The 13477-nt window shown below is 40.0% G+C and overlaps 1 protein-coding gene across 1 annotated transcript in view; it reads right to left on the bottom strand.

The window, feature by feature from the left end:
• Positions 1-13477, bottom strand: part of Smc1b (structural maintenance of chromosomes 1B) — a 61172-nt gene that overhangs the window by 5152 nt on the left and 42543 nt on the right. Inside the window, exons 18-22 of the mRNA XM_015501739.2 lie at positions 8709-8807; positions 7030-7186; positions 5773-5927; positions 4640-4791; positions 2051-2120 (exon numbers count right to left, since the gene is read on the bottom strand). Coding sequence (XP_015357225.1) covers positions 2051-2120; positions 4640-4791; positions 5773-5927; positions 7030-7186; positions 8709-8807 — 633 coding nt within the window. The remainder of the gene's footprint in view (positions 1-2050; positions 2121-4639; positions 4792-5772; positions 5928-7029; positions 7187-8708; positions 8808-13477) is intronic.

The raw sequence follows: 13477 nt of genomic DNA, 5'->3' as shown, positions 1-13477 counted from the left end.
AAGGGATGGCAACAGAAAATCTAAGAATTGGCTATTTCCCAAATTAACAAGTGAATTTATATTCTGGACAGAGAACACCTGGAATGTAGCCTATGAATAACCTCTTGAAAAACCTCCTGTTCCCCCTGATGGTCAAAATCACAGCCTCTGGGGCACAGGAGTCCCTTGTGTTTCTCCTTTGCTACTAGAACAATAAAAATTCTCTTACCTTTTTCTCAAAACAAAATACAACAAAACAAAAAAACCCTTAGGAATCCAATTAACCAAGGAGGTGAAATGAATGAAAACCCAGAACACTGTAGAAATCCACTGAAGACCTCCCATTTCATGGACAGTCAGAATTAGTATTGTTAAAATGGCCATATTACCCAAAGCAATATATAGATTCAAAGCAATTACCATCAAAATACCAATGATATTCTTCACAGAACTAGAAAACAGTCCTAAAATTCATTTGGAAGAGGAAAAGACCCAGAAAAGCCAAATTCTAAGCCAAAAAAGTGATTCTGGAAGCATCACAATATCCAACTTCAAATTATACTACAGAGCTATAGTAACAAAAACCGCATGGCACTGGCATCAAAGAGACCGACAGAAGAACAAACCCACACAGATACAGTAACGTGATCCTTGACAAAGGTGCCGGAAACACACACTGGGGAAAAGTCAGCCTTTTACACAGTGGTGCTGAGAAAACTGGTTATAGACTCGATCCTTATCTCTCGCCCTGGCCAAAAGTCAACTCAAAAAGGATCAAAGACCTAGGAATTAGATGAGAAAAAACTATGCAACCATGACTTTCTCAATAGGCCCTTAACACTCAAATTAAAAAGCCGCACAGCAAAGGAAATAAATTAGGATGTGAAGAGACAACCCACAGAATTGAGAAAATCTTTGCTAGCTACTCTTCTGACAGATGATTAACATCCAGAATATATAAAAAACTTTCTTCACCAAAGAAAACCAAAACCCAATTAATAAATGGTCAAATGAACCAGACACTCTCTAAAGAAATACAAATGGCCAATAAATATATGAAAAAATGCTTGACATCTTTAACAAAACGGAAAATGCAAATCAAGACTACACTGAGGTTGGGCGTGGTGATGCCCTCCTGTAATCCCAATGACTCTGTAGGCTGAGGCAGGAGGACTGCAAACTCAAGACTAGCCTTAGCAATTTAGCAAGACCCAGTCTCAAAATAAAAAGAAAAACAAAAAGAGCTGGGGATGTGGCTCTAAGTGTCCTTGGCTTCAATCCCCTGTAACAGAACAAACAAAAACAGATTTCATCTCACTCCAGCCAGAATAGCAGTCATCAAGAATACAAACAAATGGGGGAAAGGATGTGAGGAAAGGGACATCTGTACACTGTGGGTGGGACTGTGAATAAGGACAGCCACTCTAGAAATTAGTATTGAGGTTCCACAAAAGATGAGGAAGAGAACCACCCTATGACCCTGTTATACAACTCCTTGTATTTATCCTGAAGAATTAAAGTCAGAGAACTACAGCAATCCACACACACCCAGGTTTACAGTAGCACAATTCACAATAACCCAGGTCTTCATCAATGGATGAATGCATAAAGAAAATGTGGCATGTATACACAATTGAGTTTTATTAATAAAGGAAAATGAAATTATGTAATTTGCAGGAAAATAGATGGACCTTGAGAACATTAAGTGAAATAAGGAAACTCACAAAATCAAGGGTCAGGAAAAGAAAGGTACGTGTGTGGAGGGATGACATGGAAATCGAAGGAAGATCAGTCAAGGGAGGAGGAGAGGAAAAGAGGAAACACTGGAAATTGTACTAGCCAAATTCTATTGTTATATTGTGTGCAAATATGAGTGAGTACATAACAATGAACCCATTGTGCACGATTATAGTACACCAATAAAAAACATGGAAGGAAGGAAAGATTTTACTTCAACTAGCAATTATTACCAGCCCCAAACCCTTTTCATTCTTGGCAACTGCCTTCTGATTGTAACACAAACTTGGAGTTACAGAAATTCTATTGAGAATTAAAAGCAGAAGAAACGTACTTTGCCGATGTTGGTGTTGTCCAGGGCTGCATCTACTTCATCTAAGACAAAGAATGGAGCAGGCCGAAAACTAGAAAAAATAACAAATTAGAAGTAATTTTTTATTTGTTTTTCAAAAGAGTCAGAGGAAAGAATTAACAGGATTCAGAATAAATACAACACACTCTTTTGGAAACTTTGTCTAAGTAACCAGTGGCCTTTGTGTGGCTAACAGGGTTCAAATATCAGTATGTATCCTACGTGACATGTGCAAGGGCTGGTCACTGCCCCCTTCGGACACCTTGACTTGTGGATGACACTTCATGCTTTTCTTCCACCCACTGCTCTTGAGTCTCTGATGTCAACTCTTAACTCCTGAACACCCAGTGCCTTTGGCACTCAGTGCCCAGAGCTCTCCAGCATCTAACCAGTTCCCCTGGTGGTTTCATCTGCTCCCCAAGTCTTAATACCATACACACACTGAGGCTCCCACACGTCAGTAATTTTGCCCTCTCTCCTGGACACACGTGCCATTGTTCACTCAACAATTCTATGTAGAAACCTAATAAACACTCACTCCAAGGTCATCCAAAAGCAAATGTTCCCCACCTACCCCCATTGCCTCCCTCCTTTGGTTTTCTTCACCTCAGTTACGAGCAGCTCTTACTAGTCCTCTTACCAGCTGTTTAGGCCAAATCCTGGAGTCATCCCCGGACTTCTTCATACGTCACACCATTAGCAATATCTGTTACCACCCTGGCCCAGCAATCACCGACTTTCACCTTGACTCACAATAGCGTCATAACCCTATCCTGACACTGCTGCATAAAGATTACTGCACATGTGCCAGGTGCACTCTGGCCTCAGGTCCTTTGCACTTGCTGTCCTCATATCCAGAGAAACCATCCCTGGCTATCCAGATGGCTTGTTCCCTTAATTACTTCAAATCTCTGCTCAAATGTTTCCTTCTAATAAGTCTTCCCTGATGACTTTTTGTTTTTGTGGTGCTATGGATTAAACCCAGGAGTGCTCTACCACTGAGCTACATCTCCAGTCCTTAATAAATTTTATTTTGAGACAGGGTCTCATTAATTGCCCAGGCTGGGCTTGAACTCTCATCCTTCTGCCCTAGTCTCCCAAGTAGCTGGGAAGACAGGTGTGTGCCACTGCACCTGGTCCTTAACACGTGATGACTCTTCATATTGCAAACCTTCCCAGCCACCTATTATCTGTTACCTGATCCGATTATTTCCCTGTAGTACTTCCATTTTCTAATATTCTCTATATTACTAATGGAATTTACTTATTATTTATCTTGCCCAACTAAAACAAGCTTTTTTTTTTTTTTTGATACTGGGGATTGAACTCAGGGGCACTCAACCACTGAGCCATATCCCCAGCCCTATTTTGTATTTTATTTGGAGACAGGGTCTCACTGAGTTGCTTAGTGCCTCGCAGTTGCTGAGGCTGGCTTGGAACTTGCAATTCTCCTGTCTCAAGCCTCTGGGGTTACAGGCATGGGCCACGGTGCCCAGCTAAAACAAGTATTTTTGCCCAGCTAAAACAAGTATTTTTGAAGTAGGCATTTTGTTTCAGTGATCTCCAGTGCCTGCAACAGTACAGATAGTAGAGGTTTGTTGAGTAAAGGTTGGGGCGCCACCTAGTGACTGTCTTATGCTGCTGTGAGCCTCCTGTTCCGAGCCAGTCTCCTTTCCCAGAGCTCCTCTGCCATGGTTGGTCTCTTCCTGTGGGGCCCTGTTCTTTCTCCTCCTTGAGACCAACAAGAAACTCTTGTCAATCTCTTGTGTTCTAATGTTCCTGGTAATGGGACTAAGAGGCAGCAGCCCCTCCACTTTGGATCCCCACCAACTGCTTGGAATGCCAAAAGCTGTGAATGCCTTTATTTTAGCTAACTCTCTGTTTCTTGATTTATATTGCAAAGAAACTGTGCCACCATCATCAGTGGAAATAAGGCTAAATACTTTTCTAAAGAAATACCTCGCTTTCAATATTATTTACTAAATATATCTCTGAATATGAAGTAGGACAATAATATACAATTTTAGTTTTTGAATTTGTTGCTCATGGTTTTAAGCAATACTGATATCATATCTGGTTATTCTAAATTTTTCTTTTTCTTCCCTATAGTTGGAAAATTACTAGCTACTGTTAATAAAATCTGTCAAAGATTGAACTCTTAAAGAGTTGCAGTCTAAATTACTGTAGGCCTAAAATACACCCTGAATTGTCTAGCTGAAGAAAAAAGTTTAGTATGCATTTACTAAATATTAATAAAGAAAAATAAGTATAGATCTTCCATAGAAAGCTCCACTTGGTTTTTGCCCTGGTACAAAACAAAATAGCTGATGCTGATGCTTTTTTTTTTTTGGTACTGGCAATTGAACTCAGGGGCACTCGACTACTGAGTCACATCCCCAGCCCTATTTTGTATTTTATTTAGAGACAGGATCTCACTGAGTTGCTTAGTTCCTTGCCACTACTGAGGCTGGCTTTCAATTCACAATCCTCCTGTCTCAGCCTCCCAAGCTGCTGGGATTACCAGAGTGCACTACTGTGCCCAGCAAACCAAGTAGCTTGTTGTGACCTTACCTGTGTACAGCAAACAGGAGAGCCAAAGCTGCCACACACTTTTCTCCCCCTGACAAATTGTCCATTGGCATAAATCGTTTGCCTGGGGCCACACAATTATAACTAATTCCCTCCAAATAGGGTTCTTCAGGGTTCTCTGGGCTAAGAAATGCCTGAAACACATGTTATTTAGCATTATCAGAAAAGTAATCAGCAAATTTCAAATTGGGGTGGCAACATAGTTTACATGCAAAATATTCTATTGGTTAGGTTTTCCTCCATTTAATCACAGATTATAGGGTTGTCTGGGTTGGGGCGGGGAGAAAAAATACTCTAATACAGAAGATCAGACATTCCCACCAGGCTGTGTCACACCACAGCGGCACAAGCCAGTCTTACAAAGGCAGTCTTCTTTAGTTCACTCAATGACCAACGGACCATTTATCAAATATTTACTGAACACTTACTATGGGCCAAGCACTGCAAAAATAGATATGAACCCTGTTCTCAAAGAGTTAATGAGCTTAGTTTAGTCTTATTTTACTGAAAATAAATTATTTTAATTTATCATATTATTTTCAGTTGAAATTCTGAAAGGATCATCTGAGTCACAGAAGAACATGAGCCAAAAGCAAAGCAGGTATTTAGCCTTGACCCACACCTTAACTCCACATCCAATTCCCAAGCATTTTCTGTGGGCACTGATAATGGAATGGCATGGTGATCACGGAGACTCTCATTAAAAAGGAAACACCTGGATTGGGATCCTGCCTTTGGTTCTTCCTCTCTTCTGTGATACTCTGACCAATTCCACTGATAATGTTCCCTAGGATACTCTATACTGACTCCACCTTTACTACAGAGACCCAAGGTGCTAAAGTCAAATCACTACCAGACAACAGATTGGACACCAAATGATCTAGGTCACTCATTTCAGGTAGAGAAACAAGCCTGGAGTGGTTATGACTTGTCCAGGCTGCCGGCTCAGAGTGGGTGGGATGAAGAACGCAGCTCATGAGATCAGTCTTCACAAACTACCCCCGGGCAAGTGAGGCACTCAAATAATGTGCAGTGGTTATTTACATCCCACCAGAAAAAAACACCACCAATAACACAAAGATCCCACTAGTTATTTCAGGTTTGAAAATACATACTTGGGCACTGTTGTTTCTGCAGAGCTTCTTGTAGATTTGATCAACTGAGATTGAGACGTGCTCAAAACACTGGCTGAAAAGATCGTATCTCCTTTTTTTCACCTGTTCAAACTCTTGCCTACACATTCTGGCTTCCTTTCTGCTGGCCTCAAAAGCTAAGAGAGAATCAATGTTCTTTATTTTGGAGACCACCGGGAACTTCTCTTATTTAAAGTGTAGGATATTTTAAAATTGAATTTTGAATTTGGCTTTCTTAAGTAAATCTATCTTCAAAATAACCTCAACTGTTATTAATTCCAAGAGCAATGCTCTTATAATTGATAATCCCCTCCCTTTTTGGGCAAGGCTATTTTCTTTAAAATAAAATGTTTATAAATTTTATTGGAATATTCAAGGAAATATTCTTTATTAGAGCTGGGGTTGTAGCTCAGTGGCAGAGTGTTCACCTTGCACATGTAAGACCCTAGATTTGATCCCTAGAACCATATAAAAATAAATAAAATAAAGGTACTGTGTCCAAAAAAAAGATATATTATATATATATATATATATGTATATATATATATATAAAAGAAAACTCTTTATTATAAAATATTAACCTACAAATCTTGATAAACTCATATCTGAGTAGTCTTTAGTTAAAACAATATTATATACAACAAAAATTTTATCCAATTACAAAAAAACTGAAATTGTACAGCATAAATTGACTCTAGCAGGGCTAATTTCCAATATTAACAAGTTCCTAAAGAGTATTTAATATACCTATTTTTCTGGCACAAAAAACTAAATGTTTGTTCTATAATAATCAATAAACCTATTTCTAAATTAAAGCAGAACATTTTCATGGAGGAAGCAAGTAATGATTCAGGATTAAAAGAACACATTAATATAAAACAGCAGAGGAAAATATATAAGAAAAGTTATATTCCAAGGGTGACTGTTGTTCTAGAGATCAAAATACCCATGAATATGATCCTGTTAACAACTAAACCCTAGTTCAGCTGGGCACAGTGGCGCATGCCTGTAATCCCAGTGGCTCAGTTGGCTGAGACAGGATAATCAGAAGTTCGAGGCCAGCCTCAGCAACTTAGCAAGGCCTTAAGCAACTTGATGAGACCCTGTCTAAAAATAAAAAGTAAAAAAAAGGCTGGGGATGTGGCTCAGTGGTTAGGTGCCCCTGGGTCCACTCCCCAGCACCAAATAATAATAATAATAATAATAATAATAATAATAATAATAAAAACCCAAGTTCACCATCTGTGGATTCCTGAAACTTGTCTCTGACAGTCTTCAGGTTCTCTAGGGCTCTCAGGTTTGGGGCTGCTGTCTTCAACAGAACATCCTCCTGGGAGGCCATCTGCTGCAGGAGGAGTGCAAGGTGGGCCTCTATCTCTTTATCTGACTGCAGAGCCTGTTATTGCAAAAAACACCACTGACTGGCACGCCTTTTACATCCAGACTGCTAAGTAAGACAGAAGCACAGGTCAGCCCCTCTGACCCCACCAACTCCCTCTGCACACTCCCCACCCCAGCTGCTCAGCTTGGAGCTGCAGTCACACAGCACCATCTCCAGCTTTCCAGGTCGGCTGTGCTTTTCATGCTCTACAATACACATGCTGCTCTTGGAAGATGTTGTATCTCTTTTTTTTTTTTAACCTGGCTAAAAGACAATTCATTTATCACCTTAATTTCTGTGTTCAATAAACAGTATATATCATCTACTACATGTTAGACACTGAAGATTCAATGAAGGACACTCTCTGTCTTTAAAAGTTCACAGAGAAGTAAGCAATATATCTGCCATTTATAACAGGATGAAAAACCTCTTATCAGGATAGCATAATGCAGAGAGAAGGGCAATATTCAACCTGACTAATGAATAGAATTAATTGGGGTGAGGATGGAAGGGAAACAGTGGCCATGCCCTTCCAGGAAAATGTTGTTGCTTTCCAGAAGGGAATGATATACATCATAAAGGAGAATTATCTGAAAACTGAGTAAACTTAAAACATTCTTATACCATACACTAGAATAAATTTCAGATGTATTAAACAGGCAAATGAAAACAACACCATAAGTACAAATAAGATATTCATATTTACTGAGAAATGAGGTGACAAAAAAGCAATGAAGAAAGCACTAAATAGAAAACTACAGGAAAGACAAAAAACTCTTCTGCCAAAAGATGCCACAACTACAGTCTAACAAAATGATAGTGATGATGTGTGAAATGAAAAGATGTGGCGGGTATTGCTCCTTGGCTCCATCTCTGCTTTTTCTTACTACTGCAGCCTGTCTTGGGCCAGGTGTGCTGAGGAGTGGGCCTGCTTTGCTCAGGTGACAGCTAAGCCCCTCTCCTCCACCCACTGGGGGTGGTGCCTGGGTCAGAAATGAACATGTAACCTCACTCAGGTGGCTGCAATGAGGGGACAACTGCTGGGACTCTGTATTAAAACCTTTCAGTCTTAGATCAGCTCCACCCCAAAAGGGCCGTACTAGGATGCTGACGGGGCAAATTCAGCATGCTGGAGCAGAAGCCACTTTCATTTACTGCAGGACTTTGCAAAGCTTTTGTTTATTCATTGTGGCCTACAAGAAGGAAATAGGATTCAAACAGTAGCTGGGCACAGGAACTCTGCTTCTTTGGCTAAACATTTCATGGTAGAGTGTTCTGCAGTGAGCAATGCTGGTACAGATGTAAAAGTAACCTACTTACTTATTAGCCCACTTTATGATGTGAAAGAGACCCGCACAGAAGTGTTCTTAGTTAATATAGAAAAAAATGTTTTTCCTTTGTATATTTCTTTAAAAACATTAAGAAATCTACTTTTATTTTTTAAAAAGAACTTACATTCTGTTATCTAAAAATGATTCTGCAGTACTTAAATATTCAATATTGCTGTTAGTCGGGATAATCAGGAGAAATCAGTTACCTTGAGATCCTCTCTTAAAGAGCTATAGTCCACTTCAATTGTGGCTTCCTTTTCATAGATGTCAGTTGTCGTCTGGGTACTTTCTGCTTCAGTTCCCAGCTGAAAAACACACAAAACTCTTTTCTTGTTATCTGAGATGATGACCTCTGCTGATTCATCTGCCCCTAGTCCTCCAATTGCTTGTCACCTCATGCAAATTAAAAGTTTAACACCCTTATAACAGCTGGAAGGCTGCAATGATCTGGCTGCCCTAACTCTGGTGAACCAGGGTCCTTTGCTCCCTCTGCTGAAATCCACAGCCTCCTTGACCACAATGCAAGTGCCACCCTCAGGGCTGGCATGCTCACTCTGCTGGACCACCTCCCCCAGATGCCTGTGACACTTCCTCTTATTCTACTCACTGGCAACCTTTCCCAGGCCACCCCTGGTTTCTCCACTCAAGGCTGCAAGCCCCTCCACAGTGCTCTGTATTCCCTTTTCTGCTTCATTTTTTCTTTAGCACCTATCAACATCTAACACATCAATATCTTACTTGTTTACAATTTCTCTGTTGGATTGTCCCTACCACACTGTAATCTGAAGGAGAGGATTTTTGGCTGTTGTATTCACTGCTGTATTCTCAATGTTCCACACGATGACTGACACATACATTTCATTTTCAGTATGTATTATATTTTGGAAGGAACAGGAAATAAGGAACAGATGAGCACTTATTTATCAGTTGCCTAGCCTTTTGTGTAAGCTGATCAAAATCAAGACTCACAAATTAAGAAGAGGAAAAAAACCCACTTGATATTCACTCCTTTCTTAGCTACACACCTTCAATGAAATTTTTATAATTAAGCATAATTTTATGTAATACATGTTAAAATATCTCACAAAGAAGTTGAACTTCAGTACAAAATGTTTGAAGCTCTAACTCCCATGATGTCTATGTGTGATTCAACATCCCTGTTTGCATTAGACTTCTGTGTAAGTCATCTGGTGCCATGCCACTCAAAGTGGTCCATGGGCCAGCAACAGGGGCCTCATCTGGGGCTGTGTGGAATGCACTCTTAGGTCACATGATACCCAGATGCTTCCTCTGCACATTATGATTTGGGAATCCAGGAAAATCCCTCCCCATAATACGGAAATCTTCTGAGAACCTGGCGGTACAGGCAACACCTCCAATGGAAGGGTTCCACCTCACAGACACTGTCAAATAATGATTTCTACCCAGTAACCCGTTTGATCCTCTGGAAAGAGGATTCAGTTCACACCTAATATCTTTCTATTCTGGGTTTTACAGAACACCTTGGATAAGCATGGCTACAACTAGATGGCTTATCAAATTCCAACCAGGAACTCACCACCAGAGGCCACTGTTTTTCTATAGAAAGTGTTCACAAGCTGTAGACATGACTCTGTGACTTTCTGCACCCAATCTAATACTCCCCCTTAGGACCAGAAAGAATAAGTGTGACTCACATGAGACTTTCACCTATTTGAAGATAATGGTTACATTCCCCAAGCCTTCCCTCCCCAAACAACATGGTCAGGGTTTTCTTCACTAGTCTGGATGTATTACTCTTAAAATGCTTGTTTTAAAAAGTAAATACAGTATTCTAGTGTAGCCCGACTAGCACAGAGTAGAACAGAAGTAACACTTTTTTTTTTTTAAAAGAGACTATTTCAGGATTTGGTGTGAAGCTCAGTGGTAAAGTGTTTGCCTAGCATGCACAAAGCCCTACATTCAATCCCCAGCACTACCACCAAAACAAACAAACAAACAAAAAAACCCCAAAACTTTTATAGAGTAGTTTTAGGTTTAAAGCATCAACACATCATAATTACCTGAAGTCCATAGTTCTCCATTAGGGTTTACTATTGGTGTCTATGAGTTTGTATAAGAGCATAAAGGCACGTATCCAACATTATACATTATAGTATTAGGTAGAATACTTTCACTGTCCTAAAAGTCATCTGTTTCACCTATCCATCCCTCACTGCCTTCTAATTCCTGGCAAACAGATTTTACTATCTAGATTGTTTTTGCCTTTTCTGGAATATCATGAAGTTGGAATCACAGATTATCTTCTTTTACTTATCAATGTGCATTTAAGTTTCTTCCCTGTTCTTTCATGGCTTCATAGTTTTTTTTTTTTTTTGCTTTGAGATGGGGTCTTGCCCAGGATGGTCTTGAATTCCTGGGCTCAAGTGATCCTCCTGTTTCAGCCTTCTAAGTAGCTGGGACTACAGATGTGTGCCTCCGCAACCAGAAGTAGCTCATTTATCCCTAGTGCTGGATAAGATTTCAGGATCTGAGTGAATCCGTTTATCTGTTCACCTACTTAAGGATATTATGGTTGCTTCCAAATTTTCGCAATTATGAAGAAAGCTTCTACAAACATCCATATGCAAGTTTTGTGTGGATGTAAGTTTTCAACTATTTTGGGTAAATTCCAGGTAGTATAATTGCTGATCATATGGTAAAAATATATTTAGTCTTATAAGAAACTGCCAAATTGTATCCAAAGTGGCTGTGGCTGTATTCTCACCAACAATGAAAGACAGTTCCTGTTCTTGATCCTTGCCAGCCTTTGGTGCTGTCAGTGTTCTAGATTTTGGTCTAGAGTATAGCTGTTTAAGTGTTTTTTTTTTTTTTGTACTGGGGATTGAGCCCAGGGGTGCTTTGCCACATCCCCAATTCTTTTATATATATATAGTATGTATATACATATATACATATTTATTTATTATTTAGAAACAAGATCTTGCTGAGTTGCTTAAATCCTTGCCAAGTTACTGAGGCTGGCTTTGAACTCATGATCTTCCTTCCTCAGCCTCCTGAGCATGTGGGATATTACAGGCATGTGTCATGGTACCCAGCTGTGGTATCTTTTTAAATTTGCATTCTTCTAAAGACCTATTAAATGGAACATCTTTTAATATGCTTATTTGTCATCTATTTCCTTTGGTAGGTAGTCTGTTAAGGTCTTTGGCCTATATTATTTTAATCAAGTTGTTTACTTTTTTTTTTTTTTTTTTGGTGTGTTTGTGAGATACTAGGCAAGCACTGAGCTATATCCCCAACCAATTTTTGAAATTTTGAGAAAGGGTCTTGCTAAGTTGCTCACATCGACCTTAAATTTGCAACTCTCCTGCCTCAGATCCCAAGTGTGCTTCCCCATGCCTGGCTGTCTCCTAGTTTGAAGAGTTCTTTGAATATTTTGGATAAGTCTTATCAAGTATGTCTTTTGCAAATATTTTCTCCCAGTCTTAGCCTGTCTCAATTCTCTTGACAGTGTCTCTAGAAGAGAAGATTTTAAAAATTTTTGGTGAAGTCCAGTTTACAATTATTTCATGTGTTGTGCCTGTGCTGTTGTATATCTTTCACTAAACACTTGCTTGTGTTCTGAGCTTCCTGGTTCAGTTTGGTGTCTGACATTCATTTGAGGGAAATCATTACTATTTCAAACACTGCTTCTGTTCCTTTCCCTTTTCTTTTTCGGTGTTCCTATTACATGTTACACCTTTTGTAGCTTTCCCATAGTTCCTGGAAAACCTGTTTTAAGTCCCCTCTTTGCTTTCTAGTTTTGGAGGTTTCTATAGAGATATCCTTATGTCAGATCCTTTCCTCATCCGTGTTCAATCTTCTAAAAAGCCCATCAAAAGCACTTTTAATATCTCTTCATGTTTTTGATCTGTAGCATTTCTTTTTGGTTCTTTCCATCTCTGCTTCAGTTGCTCATCTGTTCTTGCATGTTGTTTACCCTGTATAGCCCATAGCTTTTAATCACAGCTATTTTAAGTTCCTGGTCTGATAATTTTAACATCCCTATATCTGAGTTTAGGTCTAATGCTGCTTCTGTGTCTTCAAATTATTTTCTGCCTTTTGGTATGCCTTTTCATATTTTTCTTGATAGCTGAACATGATGTACGGAGTGAAGGGAACTGCTGTAAATTGGCCTTCAGTAATCTAGTGGTGAGGTGTGGGGGAAGGGAAGCATCTACAGTTCTATGATTAGGTCTTAGTACCCCTCACCCCACACAGATATTGGGATTGAACCCAGGGGTACTTTACCACTGAGCTATAATCCCACCTCTTTTTATATTGAGACAGGGTCTCTCTAAGTTGCAGGGCTGGCATTGAAGTTATGATCCTCCTGTCTCAGTTTCCAGAATCACTGGGATCACAGGTGTACGCCATTTTGCCCAGCTAGATCTCAATCTTTCAGCAAGCCTCTGTCCCTATGATTTCATAAGTGTTTCTCAGTAATTTTCCCCCCTTTCAGGGTACAGAATAGCCAAAGCTTGCTGGAGATGGCCATTCCCCTACCTCAGGTCAATCAGGCTCTAATAAAACCCCAGCAGATAGGCTCCCAGGGCAGCAGCCCCTATTAAGTGAGACCCTGAAGGTTCAGGAGGCAACATGCACAAAAGTGAGGGAGCCCTATGACTGGTGTTCCTGGTGTTTTCATCTCTCAGACCTCCAGGTTTTCCTAAGTGGGTGCTGGATCCCCCTGGAGGCTCCTGCACTGTAAGCTGTGATTCCCTGTATCTGTCTGTCTCTCCAGTTTTGGAGCAGCGGGTTTTGCTCTGTCCTCACTTCTCTGACAGATGTAAGAGTTACTGATTTTCAGCTTTTTACTTGTTAACATGAAGGAGTGAGGGCTGGGGATATAGCTCAGTTGGTAGAGTGCTTGCCTCACATGTACAAGGCCCTGGGTTCAGATCCCAGCACCACACACACACACACACACACACACACAAAAAAAAAAAAAAGA

Source organism: Marmota marmota, unplaced genomic scaffold, assembly GCF_001458135.2.
Source record: "Marmota marmota marmota unplaced genomic scaffold, marMar, whole genome shotgun sequence".
Taxonomy (NCBI): domain Eukaryota; kingdom Metazoa; phylum Chordata; class Mammalia; order Rodentia; family Sciuridae; genus Marmota; species Marmota marmota.
The sequence above is the reverse complement of the archived record's forward strand: the minus strand, read 5'-3'. Positions and strand labels throughout refer to the sequence as shown.